Below are 17,559 nucleotides of genomic sequence, written 5' to 3' on the forward strand. Positions count from 1 at the left end.
ATCATTAATAATTTCTTCATGAAAAAAATAATCAAGTTTTATCTTTTAAAACTCATTTCGTTTATCCAGGGCTGGACTATCTGTGTGGTTTCAGGCCAAAATATATATTGTTTTATGTGAGTCTAGACAACAAAATGAGGCAATAAATATGGCAAGTGTGTCAGAAAGCGATACTTTCCAAATGACATCACCCGTCACTCACTACTTTTGTCTTAACTAGCAACCGATTACGTTTTAGCACTTGCAAACGTGCGTCACATTCACCTTCTAAAGTCATCAAGGAGTGGCACCCGCAGGCCCTTTCTTCTTGTCTTTCAAGGTCACTGGTTTAACTGGGAACCAGTGCTGGGAAAACCCATTGTAATCATAAAAAATGAAAAGAGACTATCAAGAATATCCTGGTTTAAAAAGAGACGACCAGGTAATGGTGCAATTTTTTTTTTCGTTCTTCTTTTGCCCTCTGGGCTTTTTGGAATCCACAACGTGGGCGTGTCCACTAATAGCTTCCCGTGTAAAACCTTTGTGAAGACGTCCAGCGGAAAAATGATCTGTCAAGATAAGGAAAACCAAGGAACGTTGATTGACAGCTGGACAAATATTAGGGAAAGCTGTGTGTTGAACCTGCGACATTCAAAAGAAAAGCAATAGCTGGCACACTTACTGCAGGAAAGCATCCCAGAAGCAAAAATGTCCACATTTTAGAGCAAAGGTGTCCAAACATTTTAGATTTGTTAAGCTGAAAATGTTCGAGGGCCGACTATTCAGCCTGGCGTTCTTTGAACAGTCCGTAATAAATTCACCCTCTGTTAAAGGTTTGCAGTGCTTGACAATCAGCGTCGTGACTTCGTAGCTCGCCTTTGGAGAATTTTCATTAGACTCGCAGGGTCTTGAAAACAAGCGCTGCATTGCAATTAAAACAGCTTGTAGTTGCTTCACCTTTTCACAACATTCATTTCGAGTAGCTTTTTGTAGTAAGTATGTTTTGTCTGGCAGTGCCTCGTATATTCTTTGAAAACAGCCACAGTCTCAATAGCAAATTTGGCAGACACAGTTGTTTCGGGATTCGGGGAAATAATACTCCAATTTCTAGTTGTTCAGCCCTTACAGTCAACTTTCCTTTTCTTAATGTCAGAAATGAGGTGGACTAAAATTCTCACAAAAAGCCAACAGAAAGGATGCCAAAGGGCTACTGCCATCATCAGGTTGAATGGGGGTTTGTTTTGTTTTCCTACAAATGTATTTTATATTGGGGTCATTATTACTGGCTGGCCACACATAATTAATAGTATGACAGAGGCCGCCATCTCTGTGGCCTTGGGGGTATGGCGCCCGCCCCGAGACTGGGAGGTTGTGGTTTAAGCCTCGGCCGAGTCATACCTAAGACTTAAACATTGGTACCCGTTGCCTCCCTGCTTGGCATTGTACATTAGGGGTTGGAATTGGGGGGTTTGGTCACCTAATGACTCCCAACACTTCAGTTGGGTTGAGCGAGGGGGCTGGGAATCCTCTCCTCTGTATCAATCTCCCAAAAAGAGTCAGAAATAACTAGGCACCTCCCACTAGGGGGATATGGCTGCGTTATATATATATATATATATATATATATATATATATATATATATGACAGAGGCCGCGGGCTAGTAAAAATTTGATTCCTGGGCCATAGCTGACCCCCGCGCCAGCCTTTGGACATGCCTGCTATAGACCCTTTGCACACATGTGACCATAACCACGTGACGAAAGTGCCGACGCCTTGACGGACGCCAGTAAACCGTAGAAAACAGTACTCCCGGGGGTGAGGCTATTACACAGTAGACAACAACAGAAAAGCTATACAGTACTATTCAACACCATTGGCAATGAGTAGTCAAACGAATATTATACAGCAGTCAGATAAGATGGGTCACCTTGAGAAAATGGGGATAGCATTGGCAGGGCTAGCTACCGACCTATACATTCTTCCCCCTGACTTATTCACAGATCTAACCAAATCGTCCAGTCTTCAGCCCACACAATCTGTCCCGCTTTATTGTGAATGAAGTATCCCCATACATCGGCGCTGAGCTAAAACCTTACAAAAGTCTGGATGCTTCATTGCTGGTTGGGTTAATGGTATGCGTTGCTGCGCTGACAGGGAGGCACCTCATAAAGGCAAAGGTAAGACACTAACATTAGCTGTGCATGCTAATATGTTTTATCCACGCCATCAAATCTCAAATTGACTGTAACCAAAAGCGACGCTAATTGTTTAGCTTGTGTTTTTGCTACAGTAGCAGAAACTTATTGATAGCTTCATTGAGTGTCTTTGACGTGACTTGTACCTACTTAACATAAGAATGATCAAGAATATGTAAAACATGCCTTGTAAAAAATGCTCGCTGCAAATCCTGGAGTACGTTGAGGGCTGCCAGTCTTTCCGATTGGTATCCATCGCTGTCTTTTGTCAAAAGGGATACGATACAATGCCAAATCAATAGATCCGGTAGCGCTTGTTCTCAGCCAATTAGAACGGCGGCTGCCGATTTAGGTCTTCCATCTTTGTATCACATATCATCCACAGGCTTGTACAATGATACCTCTACTTACGAATTTATTTTGTTCTGGGAGTAGCTTTGTATCCTGAAACATTTGTAAGCGGAACAAAGTTCTTCGTTCTACAGTTTTTTTTAATCTTTATTTAATTGTAGTTTACGCTGCTATTGGGTTGATTATAACACAGCACACTATCAGCCTCACAGTATGACGTGTAGCTCCTGCCTCCCATGTTAATTTGGTATACTACCATGAAATAGAAAACTGGACACGCATTAAAAAAATCCAGAATGGGTTTGTTCTGTCATAGGTTATGAACTAAAGTTATCTGCAAAGACAGCCTAAAGAAAACTTTGCTTCTTCTATAACATTAGATGCGCCAAGAAATAAGAGTGAGGTAACATATCTAAAACCCATTAAAGCCTGTTACAAGGGAGTGTGCATACCCTGCTTTTCATTTGCAGTAAGAGCCCGTCAGAGCTGACAGATCAATTTCTATGTGAAGTTGGTTTGGGGCTGACGACTTCCTCATAAATCGGCAACATTACAAGGTTATTAGTGTCTTTGGACACCTTGATGCCATTAATATAACTGGAAGGATAGAGGGATTGTGGACGCGTTCTAAAGGATGGGCTGGGCACCCGTATGATGAGGCAGGGGTAAGCCAGTGAAACCTGTCGGGCCCTGCTGTTGAACAGAAGATTGTGTTGTGTCACCCTGACCCGAGTGACACCGCCGCTTTCTTGTGTCCCGTTTCATCTGGAGGGACGAAAGCATGACCAACTTAGGTGCCCAACTTGTTTGGGTGTTTGGGCAATTGGGTTCGGCCATGGTCCAAAAATGTTTGTGTGTGTTTTCTGCTATTTTTTCCCTTTTATTTTCTTTGTTAGCCAAAGATGTGACTTCAAGGTTCTCTTAGTATTGTACAAAATCATACATGGACTTGCTCCCTCTTATCTTTCAGATCTGATCTGCCCCTATGTCCCGGTCCGAAGCCTACGATCTGAGAGTGCCGGTCTTCTGGTGATCCCGAGAGCAAAGAAGTGTTCTGCTGGTTCGAGAGCGTTCTCCATCCGGGCACCGGTGCTGTGGAATGCTCTTCCCCCTGAGATCCGATCTGCAACCTCAGTGGAAATGTTTAAATCTAAACTTAAAACTCACTTCTACTCCATTGCATATGAATAATAACCTACTCTTCTTGTCGTCTGAAAAATAGTCTGTGTAACATAGTGTACTAATCTGTGAAGCCCTTAGAGACTTATTGTGATTAAGGGCTATACAAATAAAAATGACTTGACTTGACTTGTTTTTGTATGTTTGTCTTGCTGTCGGTCACCCCTCTTGAGGGATATGACCAAGGTAGATAGATAGATAAATTTCCTCATACTGAGGTTTTTGGCTCTTTCCTTGCCCTCATTTAGGTTTTAGATAAGGGGATAGCATAGTCTGTAGTTTGCAATAATCTGTGGTCTGTACAGCCCTTTAAGATTAAGGGCTATACATGACAAATAAACATGACATTTACAGTAGACTCAACTGCTTATTCAACTACTATATTCAACTGCCGTCCATCACGGCACTCATAAATCCAGTGAAAGCAACATGGCATCATGTGCAAAGGGTCTATATGCAAGAGCTAGCATGCTAACCACCAGGAAGCATCCCAAACGCAGAAATGTCAACGATAAATGCAACAGCTAGCATGCTAGCGACCTGGAAGCATTTCAGAAGTCAAATCATCAATGCTATGCGATAGCTACCATGCTAATAGCCTGGAAGCATCCCAAAAGTCTAAAGGTCAATGGTATGCAATAGTTAGCATGCTCAAAACAGACACCGCACAAAAAAACTGAAAACTTGTGCCAACACTACCTCATACGAATATAATGGTACTAATGTCTATGTTCTTGCACATGTCGACTGCACTACGTTTACTGCTCACCTTGCACAATGTCTGACCATTTCCTTTTTTTCTGCACTATGTTGTCTATGTTTGCACCAATGCATATGCTGACTATTTTTTGCACTATGATGACTTTGCACCAAATGCAATATTGCACAACCCTTACGATACCAACGGTATCACGACAACACTGTATGTAACATCCCACATGCCGACATTTCTTGTGTAAATACCATGTAAATTATAACTATAGCCTTATCCCCCTTGTTTTATAACCTTATCTTCTCTGTTCCTTTATCTTCTTGGCTCATACCTCACTGTGAATGTGTAAAACTGGAGTGTCATGCCCAATTTCGTTGTCACAATATGTTAACCCATTTTGTAAGAATGACAATAAAGGTATATTCTATTCTATTCTAACCACTTGTAAGCACCCCAGAAGAGAAAATGTCAATACTATAAGCACAAGCTAGCATGCACACCGCCTGGAAGTACCCCAGAAGCAGAAACATCATTGCTATACGCAATGGTTAACATGCTAACCACCTAGAAATTGTCAACACCATTGGCAATTGCTTGCATGCTTAATGCCTGGAAACATTTGAGAAGCAGAAATACCAATGCTGTACGCAATAGCTAGGCGGTCTAACCACCTGAAGGCATTCCAGAATTTAAAATGTCAGTGCTACGCCCTGCAGGAACACGAATCCAAAATGCAAATGTCAGCTTTCACTTGGACCGGAGCTCGTTCTGCCCACACCCACTTTTTTCTCTGTAGAGCTTTTTATATTTGACATGGTCATGAGATCGAACCTCCAGTGTGGAGTTTGCATGTTGTCCCCGTACTTGCGTGGGTTTGCTTCGGGCACTCCGGTTTCCTCCCACATTCCAAAAACTTGCATGTCAGGTTAATTGGCCGGTCCAAATTGTCCCTAGGTGTGAATGAGCGAGCGAATTGTTTGTCCCTGTGTGCTCTGCAACTTGCTGGCAAGCAGTTCAGGGTGTCCCCTGCCCACTGCCCGAAGACAGCTGGGATGGGCTCCAGCACTCCCGCGACCCTACTGAGGATAAGCGGTGCAGATAATGGATGGATGGATGTAGACAAGGAAGAGACAAGTGAATTCTATTTTCCCGTTTAAATTACTTCTTTCACTAGCACTGTTCTTTTTATTATTAATGCTGCAAAAATGTCTAAATAGCATATCATTGCTTTCATGTGAAAAAAAAAACATTTTCTTTGCCTTCCTTTTTGAGGAAACCCCCCAAATTAGTATCTATTTATTTTTGTTGTAAATACTGATAGAAATAGGTTGTGTTATTTTTCATTTAATTTAAATTAATTAATCTAATATTATCATTTAATATATAAATAGATGATACATGTAGCACGGTGGATGAGTGGTTAGCGCGGCCGCGGCACAGTTCTCAGATCATGAGATTGAACCTTCCTGTGTCAAGTTTGCATGTTCTCCCCATGTTTGCGTGGGTTTTCTCTGGGCACTCCGGTTTCCTCCCACATTCTAAAAACATGCAGGTCAGGTGACTTGGCCAGTTCAAATTGTCCCTTGGTGTGAATGAGCGAACAACTTGTCTGTCCCTGTGTGCCCTGCGACTGGCTGGACACCAGTTCAGGGTTTCCCCTGCCCCCTGCTCGAAGATGGCTGGGATGGGCTCCAGCGCCCCCGCGACTCTACTGAGAATAAGCATCTATCAATTATCTGCACTACGTATCCTCGCTGCAGTCGTGGGGGTGCTGCAGCCCATCCCATGGATGGATATGAATACATGTTTTGAAAAATCTGGCTCCTAATGTTTTAAAAATTACACCAATATTTAGATAATACAGTACGTCACAAAGGTGAGTACACCCCTTACATTTCTGCAGGGATTTAATTATAATGTTTAGTAGCACTGAAGACTTGTCGCTTTGACGCAATGAAAAGAAGTCTGTCAACGATGGCCACGGCTTACGAGAAAGAAATTCTCTGGTCTGACGAGACAAATAGTTTTTGGGGGGCTCAAATGGTGAGGAGTACAAACATTTTTGTGTCGTGCTTAAAGTCAAGCATGGTGTTGGGAATGTCATAGTTTGGGGCTGCATGAGTGCCACTGGAATTGGGGAGTTGCATTTAATTAAGGGAAACACAAACTCAATAATGTACTATGGAATACTGGAGCGGAGAATGATCCCCTCCCTCCAGAAACTGGGTCGCCAGCAATATTGCATCCTGACAATGACCCCAAATGCAATTCTAAAATGACCAAAGCTTTTCTAAAGTGGCCAAGGGTAAAGGGGATGGACTGGCCATGCAGGTCTCCAGGACATTTTTGGGGGAATCCTCAAGCAGAAAATGGATAAGCACAAGATCTTGAATATCCCCCAGCTCAGTCACATTGTCATGGAGGAGTGGAAGAGCATTCCAGTTGCCATTTGTGGGGCTCTGGTGAAATCCATGGCCAGGAGGATTAAAGTGGTTCTGCAAAATCCTGGTGGCCACACAAAATATTGAACTTCTCCTTAAGGGTGTACTCACTTTTGTTACCAGGGGTTTATAGCTACTAATGGCTTTGAAATAAATTTACAGTGATACCTAAGCTTTACACAGACTACCTTTCATTGTGTCAAATCGATGTTTCTTCAGTGTTGTTCAACTAAACATTATGATGAAATCTGCAAAAATGTGAGGGGTGTACTCACTTTTGTGACATTCTGTATTCAATAAATTTAATAACGTATTATTATTAAATTATACAAATCAATCATATAAAATCAACTGAAGTATTTACTATAATTTCCTGTAAATTGTATTCAAAAATTGAAACAAATAATTGAATGTATAAAAATTATACATATTAAGGTCATGTACTGTAAATTAAACAATTTAATTCAGTCATCTAATATTTTAATGTTCATTTACAAAAAAAGGAAGTAAAAATAGTAAAATAATAAAAAGTACACCAAAAAATCGAATAGGGAATTTTCATTTTTTGGGGTTAAAGGACCTAGTTCTATAATCAATATCACTCAGTATCTGGTTCAGCTTTTTATCTTTTTGGAAAAAATGTGGTGTCTGACAGTATTACAACACTGTTAAAAATGTCCTGCTCCCTCCCAACGTTCCCCAGGCAGGAATGCGAACGGCGGCGTTACCATTGTCAGCCAGTGTCAGAACCGCACCCAGTTCTCGAGTCTACGGCTTTGCGCCGATTACAACTTGCATATTACGCGTGGGCGAGCCCTTTCCAGGGAGGGGGGATAATCCTGGTCTGTGTGTGCACTAAAAACCACAAAGGCTTACCTCGTCACTTAAAAAACAGCCCCCGGAGTTCAAAGTCAGTTTTAAAAGTTCAATCGCCAAAGAAGCCAGAATACCAAGACCGGACAGGTTTTAATCGACTTCACGCCCGGTTCAAGTCAAGGGAAAATTTCAGGGTTGTTTTTTTATTTGCGTTTTGTCAACAGGATTTAAAAGAGGGTCAACGAAAATACAAATTTGTTGGGTGATGTGTCTGGATTCTTGTCTCACAGGTTTTTCAACCCCAAAAAAGGAAGGACTTCATTTGTGCGGACCTGGGCCGAGGCCAAATGATCTCATTTTGGATCAGTGCCTGCTTCCGTCTTTTGTTTTGGGTCAAATCTAGCTCCAGAAAGGAAAAAAGTCGGTCAAAGTTTCCTTGTTTAAGGTCCCTGAGATATTCTAGGGGTTTTTGTCATCAAACATTGCCTAATCCAGGTCCTTGAGGTATCCTGAAAGTTTTTGTCATGGAAACCCTCCCTATTCTGGGGTCACAAGGTATTAAACTATATTTCATCGTCGAACCTTCCCTAATCCAGATTTTTCAGGAGTCCCAAAGTTTTTCGTCATCAAACCCTCAATAATCAAGGTTGTAGATGTAAAGTTTATGTGATAAAACCCTTTCTAATCCTAGGCCTCCTAAAGGTTTGCCTCATCAAATCCCCTCTAATACAAGACCTCGAGGTATCCTAAAGGTTTTTGTCATCAAACCATACCTATTTCAGGTCATTGAGGTGTCCCCTATAGGGTTTTTTTCATCAAACCATGCCTAATCCGGGTCCTTGAGGTATCCTGAAATTTTTCGTAATTGAACCCACCCTAATCCAGTGCCACAAGATACAAAAAAAGATTTAATCATCAAACCTATCATAATTAAGGTTATTAATGGGATTCTAAAGGTTTTCTTCATCAAACCCTCCATAATTAAGATCGTAGGTGTAATGGTTTTTTGTAATAAAACCCTCCCTAATCCAAGGCCTTGAGGAATTCTAAAGGTTTTGGATATCCAACCCCATTTTATACAAGGCCCAGAGGTGTCCTAAAGGTTTTCGTCATCAAAACCTCCCTAATCCAGGTCTTTGCTGTATTCGTACGTTTTTTTGTCATCAAACTATAATCTAGATACCCTTAATTTTCTTTTTCAACACCAACAGGATTTATCTGATCTCTGCCCATAAGACAATAAGAATCTTGAAATCCTGAGTAAAGTGGACCTGGACATTTAGAACCATGTCTTCATGGGCCAAGAAAGCAAGAAACTCAAAATGGAGGGCTACAATGTGTTTTTCAGAACATCTTGTGATTCAGATTTATGTTCTAAGCATCGCAAAAAGAGAAAAACCTCCAAATTCTAGATCATGAGTTACTTTTCATGTATACAGAGATCTTTAAATTATTTAGCTTTTGAAATAACCCAAAGAAAGAGGGGTTGCAACTTGAACGACGTCTAACACTCACTTGTGACTTTTCCAGACACAGACAATTAATTGAATTAAAGGAAGACCAACCGTTCAGATTTAAGGTTTCCTTTTTTTGAGCAGTTTCATATCTAGGTCTACTCTTGTACAAGGCAGTTTTCAGACATTACAGTCTTAAGTTTCTATGCCCCTTTTTCTAAAAGTATTACCGGTAATTTAAGTTTACTTTTATACAAGGGAGTCTTCAGACTTTCCAAAAATACTATCAGTTCTAGGTCTACAGCTGTACCATTATTCAGACCTTCTTTTCTGAAGATTTGATCCCCCTTTTTTTCTAGCAGTATCAGTTCTGGGTATACTTTCGTACCAGGCAGTCTTGTAAATCAAAAGCTTCCATACCACTTTTTTTTGCAGTATCAGTTCTATGTTTACTTTGGTCTTTAGACCTTAAAACTAGACGTGTTAAAGAAAAACTTAAACAAGTTTCCTGATATTTACCAGATCCAAGGTTTTGAAACAATTTCACTGGTCCAGGTTCAGTTCTTTTAACCTAAAGTTTAGGTGGACCCAGAACTAGTCAGTCCCTCGGATTTTCAGTTCCCGAAAGATCGTCACAGAGTCTCCAAGTGCTTCATACGTCCTTGTTTATTTACAGAGCGAGGGTGTTACAACTCTAATTCATTTTGAGCGGGTTTTTATATATAAATACACCACACATTAAAATATATTCCTCAAACCCTTTCGGTGCATCATCATAATGTTACATCAAATGATTCCAAGGATCCGATTGATTCTCCCCAAAGTTAGTAAGATTACCATGCAACTCAGAACTATAAGATGTATGAAAATAAACGTATATAAGTTTGTTTTACAAAAGAAGAAATAAAAACAGAGGTTGAACTAAATAGAAGATCTAATCTGGTAATGGCTTTTAGCTGTAGTGTGTACTGTAATCCCTCGTTTATCACGGATAATTGGGTCCAAAACCCCTGCCATTTGCGAAAATCCGCTAACTATGAGAAAAACCTGATGGGGTTCTGGTAGTTCAGTCATGCAAGCGTCAAAACCAAAACATTGTCTTCTTGAGTTTTTTGCAGGCACTTCGAAGGTTTCTAGCATTCGCGTGAGTGACTTTTGCATAAGTTCCGGGCTACAGTTAAAATCCAGGTGCAGGATTCTGGAAGACGGGGTATCTAGAAAGGCGGGAACTCAGAGCGAAGGAACGAGACATTGCGTACTATTGTGTCCTTACGTACTAGTCGACATTCAAAAGGCTTGATAGCTGAGGATCGGTTCTAAAGCGAAAGCGATTAAACGATACAACAAAATGTACACAGAGGAACCAAATATAACAGTCCATGATTGTCCATGATTTTCAGAGAAACACATGCAGGGCAGCAGCTTGGTAGTGTTAGGCATCTCGGTGTCTCATAGCAGATCTTCAATACCGCCGGCCGTAACTGGGAGAACTGAACGAGGTTGAGGATGAGAAGGTGGTGGTGGTGAAACTGGACCCAGTCGCGTCAAAGCTTCCTCTTCTGGAGCCAGACCTGGAACCAGTTCTGGAGCCTGAGCGGGAGCCCGTTGCCGAGCCTGATCCACTGATGCTGTAGGGGCTATAGAGGCCTTTACTGGACTGGGCGGACGCTTCCAGGAGCCTTAGACCAGTTCCCTCCTCGATCATGCTCCTCTCCAGCGCGTCTTTGTAGGAGATTTTAAGTTTAGTCTTGGGGCAGGTAAGGTACTTGGAGTGGGTGTTGACTTCCCGGAGCTTTTGGGCAGTGCGAGTGTCCAAGGTGCCCTTTTTCAAGGCATCATCCAACAAGACTCTGCCGGTGACGTCGGGTTCAATTAAACCCCCTGTCAGGTATTGAACTTCCAGGAACCGCTGGCCTGCCTCGTAGTACAACCAGCCTTTCTTGAGGGCCTGAGCTGCAGACATTTTGGTTTTGGTTCGAGGGTCCTCGAATCCATTACAGGCCTTCTGCGCAAGGCTGATCCTGTCCACCATGATCTTGTCCACGAGTCCTTTGTTCACGGCGTCTGTGACAGAGAATTTTTCACCAGTGTTTGGATCGATGATCCCTCCTGTACAGGCCTGAGCCTCAAGTAGCCTCTGACCAGTGATGTTGTCCACAAGGTTTCTGTGAATTGCCTCAGTAATGGACACCTTCTCTAGGGTTTCTGTGTCCAGGATTCCAGCAACAGGACCACTTTCTTCTGTGGGGTCGTTCCATGTGACGGGAGGCGTCTTTATGGAAGGCATCGGACTTGAGGTGTAAGAGGAAGTGGATCCGAAGGAAGAGGACCGTGACCTAACTCCACTGGAATTACCAGATAGCATGTCAGCAAACTCGGTGATGGATAGATTCCCGGCTCGGTACTGGTCCAGAGCAGATTTCTCAATCAGTCCGCTTGAAATGGCGTCATCGATGTCGTACTGTCGACCAGACCTCCTATCAATGATCTTTGACTTGACGACCCCGTCCGACGAGGTGCTGGTGATCTCTTCCCATTCGCATTCTTGCTCCGCCAACTCCAAATAGGTCTGGTGGTCGATGAGCCCTTTCTGGTAGGCCTCGTACACCGACATCTCTTTGCCGGTCTCCGGATCGACAATAACAACTCTGCGTTTGCGAACTGATGACTTGGAGGAAGTCTTTCTCTCACGCTTCTTTTCCTTCAGCATTAGGAGCGCAAGTCCTGTTTGTGGGTCTGTCATGCATCGCTCCATGAGCTGGAGGTAGGTGAGGTTTTCTTCTGTGTTGGGGTCAAAAAAGCCCTTGGTGTCATCAGAAGGGTCAGTGAGAATTTGGTTCATTTCTTCATCAAAGAGGCCACGTTCGTACGCCGCTTCCACCGGCAGGCGATGACTCTCCTGTGGGTCAATGATACCGCCTGTGGCGATCTGAGCTTCTAGCAGGCGGATGCCGTGGTCTTTTAGAATCAAGTCATTTTTCATGGCCTGGAACAGCGAGATGACCTTGCCGGAATAGGGATCCCGGTAGCCTGTGACGGCCCGCTCAGCCGAAAGGAGTTTGTCTTTAAACTCTGGACCCACCACCCCCATCTTAACGGCTTCGTTGACATTCAGTTTTAAGTTTTTAATGGGGTCGATTATGTATCCCGTGGCAGCCTGCGCCTCGAGAAGCTCAAACGCAGTTCCCGGTCTGATCATGTTCTTCTTCATAGCTTGATAGATGGACAAGCGGTCTTTGGTAGATTCCACAAAGACCCCAGCAATGCAGCTGACACCTTCGAGGTACTTCTTCAGATCCCTGCTGACTTCTTCTACACTCACGGTGCCCTGAGTGAGTTCATTGTACATCTTTTGATCGATAATTTGAGAACGGAGAAGCTCATCCACGGTGATTTGCTTCCTGAGGCCCTTAAAAAGAAGTTTCCTATCCGCTAGGGACAGCAGCTTTAGTCCAGACTCTTTGTCCAGCCGACATCTTTTTAGCAGGTGAGCGTAGGAAAGGTTCTCGTCCGTTGTGGGGTCTGTGTAACCTTGTATGTTGGAGGCAGGATCGGATATTCTGTCCAGTGTCTCTTTGTTAATGTAGCCCCGCTGCATGGCAATGTCCTGGGGCAGGCGGAAATAGTATTCAGGATCCATCAACCCACCGGTGGCAAACTGAGCTTCCAGGAGCCTCAAAGCATAATCCTCAGGAACAAGATCTTTCTTCATTGCCTGGAAAAGTGAAATCACTTTCCCGGTGTAGGGATCCTTGTAGCCTGTCACGGCTCTCTCAGCAGAGAGAAGTTTGTCGTGGAGTTCGGGCCCCACGATTCCTTTGCGGACCGCTTCGTCCACTGTTAGAAGTTGGTCTTTTACCGGATCGATGATGAAACCTGTTGCCGCTTGGGCCTCCAGGAGCGTCAAAGCAACTTCAGGTTTGATTTTGCCGTTTTTCATGGCTTGGTAGATGCTGACTCTGCTAGGGGTGTCAGACATAATCCCAGCAATAGAACCGGTTCCAAAGAGGTACTGTTTGACAGACGGCATGGCCATGATCTCACTGATAGTCATTTTTTCCTGCTTTAAGAGGTTGTAAGTCTTCAAATCGATAATCCGAGCACTGTAAAGTTCCTCAATTGTGATTCTTTTTCTGATAATGTCGCAGGACAAGCCCTGCTGGGCCTTTTCGGACTCCCTTTGCTCAATTATTTCGATGATGATGACCAACATCCTATCTTTGGTGATCGTACCCAAGCGATACTGCTCCATGAGATGGCGTCTTTCCTCTTCAGGAAGCATGTTTGAGTTCATGATTTCCCAGATGGTCATGCTCTTACCTTCAAAGCTCTTATGTGGGATCTCAATCTGAGTGTTTGCTAGCTCTGTCTGTGCTTGCTCTTCTGTGTACTCATAGGACTTTTCCATTGGAGGAGCCACTTCAGGTTTGGAGAGTGGCAGGTAGCACAGACCTGAATTGGGATCTGTGACACATTTTTCTAGAAGTTGTTTGTAGGTGACACTTTCTTTGGTGTTAGGATTGGTAAAGCACTGGAGATCACCTGTGGGTTTGTTTAAGGATGTGGCCATTTTTTGGGTTAAAAATCCACGTTGGACAGCGACATCGGTGGGAACTCGATGGCTACCGACGGGATCAATGATGCCACCAGTTGACAGCTGAGCCTCCAAAAGAGGGATGGCGTGCTCCCGCAGGACCAGCTCTTTTTTCATGGCTTGGAACAGAGAAATTTTGTTGCCCGTGTATGGATCTCTGTATCCTGTCACTGCTTTTTCAGCCGAGAGAAGTTTCTCGTGAAGTTCCGGGCCAACAGCTCCGGCTTTGACACTGTCGTCCACGGAATATTTCATGTTCTTGACAGGGTCGGTAATGAAACCGGTTCCTGCTTGGGCTTCTAGCAGTGCAAGACCAGTGGTGGGCTGCAGAAGGTTATTTTTCATTGCTTGATAAATGCTAAACCTTTCTTTTGTTCCTTCTACTGTAATGCCATCGATGCGCTCTGTGCCGAGCAAGTACTTCCGGACTTTTTCGTCCGCACTCACTTCCTGAGGAGTCTTTGTGCCCTGCTGGAGCTGTTCAAGCGTGGCCTTGTCGATGATGTTGGCGTCCATCAATGCGCTAGCAGGAACTTGTTCTCGAAGTCCTTCAAAGCAGAGTTTTTCTTTCTCCTGAGTCTCTTCTTCCTTCACGATGGTCATCACAATTTTGATTAACTTTTCTATCGTGACATGGCCTGTTTGGTACTGGCGAATGAGTTCCAGTCTCTTCTCCTCTGTGATGTACTCTGAAGTGATAATTTCCCAGATTGTGACTTTTCTGCCTTTGAAAGGTCCATAGTCCAGTTCCACAGTGCTCTGGGTCAAGACCTCTTTGGTGTTGGATTCTGCAATTGTTTGTCCCTCTTTAGGCTTTGTAGCCTTCTTGGAGAGAGGGATCAAGGGGAGTCCGGTTTCATTGTCAGGGATGCATTTCTTCAACAGTTGTGAGTAGGTAGCGGAGTCCTGTGTGTTTGGATCGTTGAAAACCTTTGTCCCGGTGCTGGTTTTGGTAAGATTGGTGCTGGTTTCCTCGTCCAGGTATCCGCGTTTGCAGGCGACCTCGTGCGGAAGTCGGTAGCTTTTAACAGGGTCGATAATACCCCCTGTTGATAGCTGTGCTTCTAACAGACGGATACCGTTATCCTTTTTGATGAGACCTTTATTCATGGCTTCAAACAAAGAGACCTTCTTCCCAGTGTAAGGATCCCTAAACCCGCTGACTGCTCTCTCAGCTGATAGAAGTCGTTCATGGAGTTCAGGGCCTACCAACCCTGACTTGACGGCCTCATCGACAGGCATCCTCTCGTTCTTGATGGGATCGATTATGAAACCTGTAGCAGCTTGAGCCTCGAGGAGATTTATGGCGGTCTCTGGTGAGAGAAGTTCTTTCTTCATTGCTTGATAGAAAGGCATTTTCTCCTTGGTCAGTTCATTAAAGAGACCAGCAATGCCTGGTGTTCCTCGAAGCGCTTTCTTCACAGGTTCCATCTCTGATATCTCTTTAATGGCAATTTTGCCTTTGCTTAGCTTGTTGAATACATCTTTATTAATGACCTTGGTCTCCAGAAGTTCACTAGCCGGCACAGGAGCTCTGAGGCCTTCCAACATGTTTCCGTTGTTCTTCTCCTTGTCCTCTACAACAGTGATAACGATTTTGATTATCTTCTCCACAGTTATTTTGCCAGTCTTGTATTGGCGGATCAATTCTCTTCGCTGGTCTTCAGTGAAATACTCAGAGTTGATGACTTCCCAAATAGTGACGGTCTTCCCTTTGAATCTGCCAAAGGGAACGTCCACGTTGGACTTGCTCAAGACTTCTTTCATCTCAGCATCAGTGTAGGTTCTCGGACTTAATCTGGCTTGTTCCGTCACGGGTAATATCATCAAGCCTGACTCGGGATCTTTGCTGCATTTATCCAGCAGCTGTTTATAAGTGAGTGGTTCCTGAGTGCTGGGTTCCACAAACAACTTGAAGTCTGGCATTTGCTTATTCATTTCAATGTCAAATTGTCCCTGCTTGTAGGCGGTCTGCAGCGGGACTCTGTGGCTGTTAACGGGGTCGATGATCCCTCCGGTTGCAAGCTGCACATCAAGGAGCTTGGCGGCCTGGTCCTTCTCAATCAAACCTTTCATCATGGCTTCGAAAAGGGAGATTTTATCTCCAGTGTAAGGGTCTTTGAAGCCGACGGCTGCTCGTTCTGCAGAGAGCATTCTGTCATGAAGTTCAGGACCAATCAGCCTTTCCTTGACAGCCTGGTCCACAGTGAGGAGTTTGTTTTTAACAGGATCTACAAGAAAACCAGAAGCTGCCTGAGCTTCCAGGAGTATGGTGGCCATATTAGGTGTGATTTTATCATCTTTCATGGCCTGGTAGACACTGACTGTGTCCTTTGAAGGAGTCGATATGCCACCGATGCAGCTCTGCCCTTTGAGACAAGACTGGATTTTGTCAGTCTTTGCGAGGTCTTGAACTGAGACTTTCCCCTTCTTCAGTTTTTCAAACTCCTTCTTGGGAAGGACACCAATGTCAAGAAGTCTTTCAGCAGGGACTTTGTCTCGAATTCCGTCGAAAGCCCAAGGTGAATCTTTCTTCCTGCCGTCAACCTCTGAGCCGTTGTAAACACTTTGAGTTGTGATGGACACAGTGGAGGAAACTAATTGTTCCTTGGAGTCCTTCTCCATCTGGACTTCGGTTTCTTTCAGTTTTAATGCACTTTCTTCAAGTTTTTCCCTCAGTTTTTTGTTCTCCTCTCCCAACTGTTTCCCTTGCTCGCTCCGTTTCTTTTCCAGCACTTCCATTTCATTCTGTCTCTTCTTCATCTCCTCCTCGGCTGCCTTCTGCTTCCTCAAGGCCTCGTCCATGATCTCCTTTAGCTTGTTCCTCTCCTCCTCCATCAACTCGCGCTGACGTTCTTGTTCATCTTTAAGCGCCTTGGCTCGGCTCACTTCGTCCTTGAGTTGTTTTTCCAGCTGCTTCTTCTCATCTTCGACTTCCCGCTCTCTTTTCAACAGCACTTCTTTCTCAGTAATGAAGGTCTTTTGGAGGATGACTTTCTGTTGCTCGATTTCCTCTTTTTGGGCGATGGCCATCTAATGAAAAACAAGAAAAAATACAGTTTAAAAAACTGTGTACAATAAGCCCTCGTTTATCGCGGTTCTGAAAAGAACCTGTGATAGGTGAAATCTGTAAATTACCATATTCTACGGACTATGAGGTTTACCTGATTCCAGACGCCAGATACGATTTTTTACGGGATGTCGATAATTATCCGGACATTGCTGGAAGTTAGATTTTGTATTATGTGCACATTTTTCAGAGTAGAGGACAGTACTGTATTGCTTCTTCCCACCGCCTGGCGCTGTGAGAGGTCACCCAGCATCCACACCAAAGAATAAATACAGCTTCTACTTCCTGGTTCGTGTGTAATCATAACAACGTGTACTGTATCGCTAACACGCTAAGAACTTTGACGTTTTTGTTGTTTAATATCCCGTGAATCCATTCAATATGGTTGGTGTTATTTTAAAGAAGAGTCGAGCCGTTTCTTTTGAAACGAAAGTGGAATAAGAAAGCTTGATGCGGTTAAAAATGGTTGGATCGCTTTTTTTCGGACCTCTTGAACCTCATCTTCCAGAAGTAAGTCAAACTTAACTTTATTTATCTTTATAGAGCATATCATTTTATGAAATATTTATTTTTTAGTACAAAACAATACAGGTTACTTATACTTAGATAAACCTTAAACATACAAAAGAAAAATTATGTATAAAGCGCACCTGACCAAATGCGCATTAAATTAAAGCTAAAAGAGCGAAGTTATCATTAAAAAAGTTAGAAAATCCAAAACATTTCATAGGCGAATGCCGTAAAATACAGGAGAAATCTTAATTTAC

General features: G+C 43.4%; 1 protein-coding gene and 1 long non-coding RNA gene across 4 annotated transcripts in view; one reads left to right on the plus strand and one right to left on the minus strand.

Moving 5' to 3' along the window:
• The first annotated feature begins 1,757 nt into the window (after positions 1–1,757).
• Positions 1,758–3,834, plus strand: LOC148370780 (uncharacterized). The gene is made up of 2 exons (XR_015849732.1): positions 1,758–2,157; positions 3,497–3,834. It is a non-coding gene; the product is annotated as an uncharacterized LOC148370780 (long non-coding RNA).
• A 5,942-nt stretch (positions 3,835–9,776) lies between these two features.
• The window catches only part of pleca (plectin a), a 109,841-nt gene continuing 102,058 nt past the window's right edge, over positions 9,777–17,559 (minus strand). For all 3 annotated transcript variants that reach the window (XM_088328538.1, XM_088328537.1, XM_088328536.1), the window contains one exon: positions 9,777–16,755. In XM_088328538.1, the coding sequence (XP_088184664.1) occupies positions 10,591–16,755 (6,165 nt within the window). In that variant the 3' untranslated portion in view covers positions 9,777–10,590. The remainder of the gene's footprint in view (positions 16,756–17,559) is intronic.

The sequence above is a fragment of the Urocampus carinirostris genome, chromosome 2 (genome assembly GCF_059441175.1).
Source record: "Urocampus carinirostris isolate Australia breed hairy pipefish chromosome 2, RoL_Ucar_1.0, whole genome shotgun sequence".
Taxonomy (NCBI): domain Eukaryota; kingdom Metazoa; phylum Chordata; class Actinopteri; order Syngnathiformes; family Syngnathidae; genus Urocampus; species Urocampus carinirostris.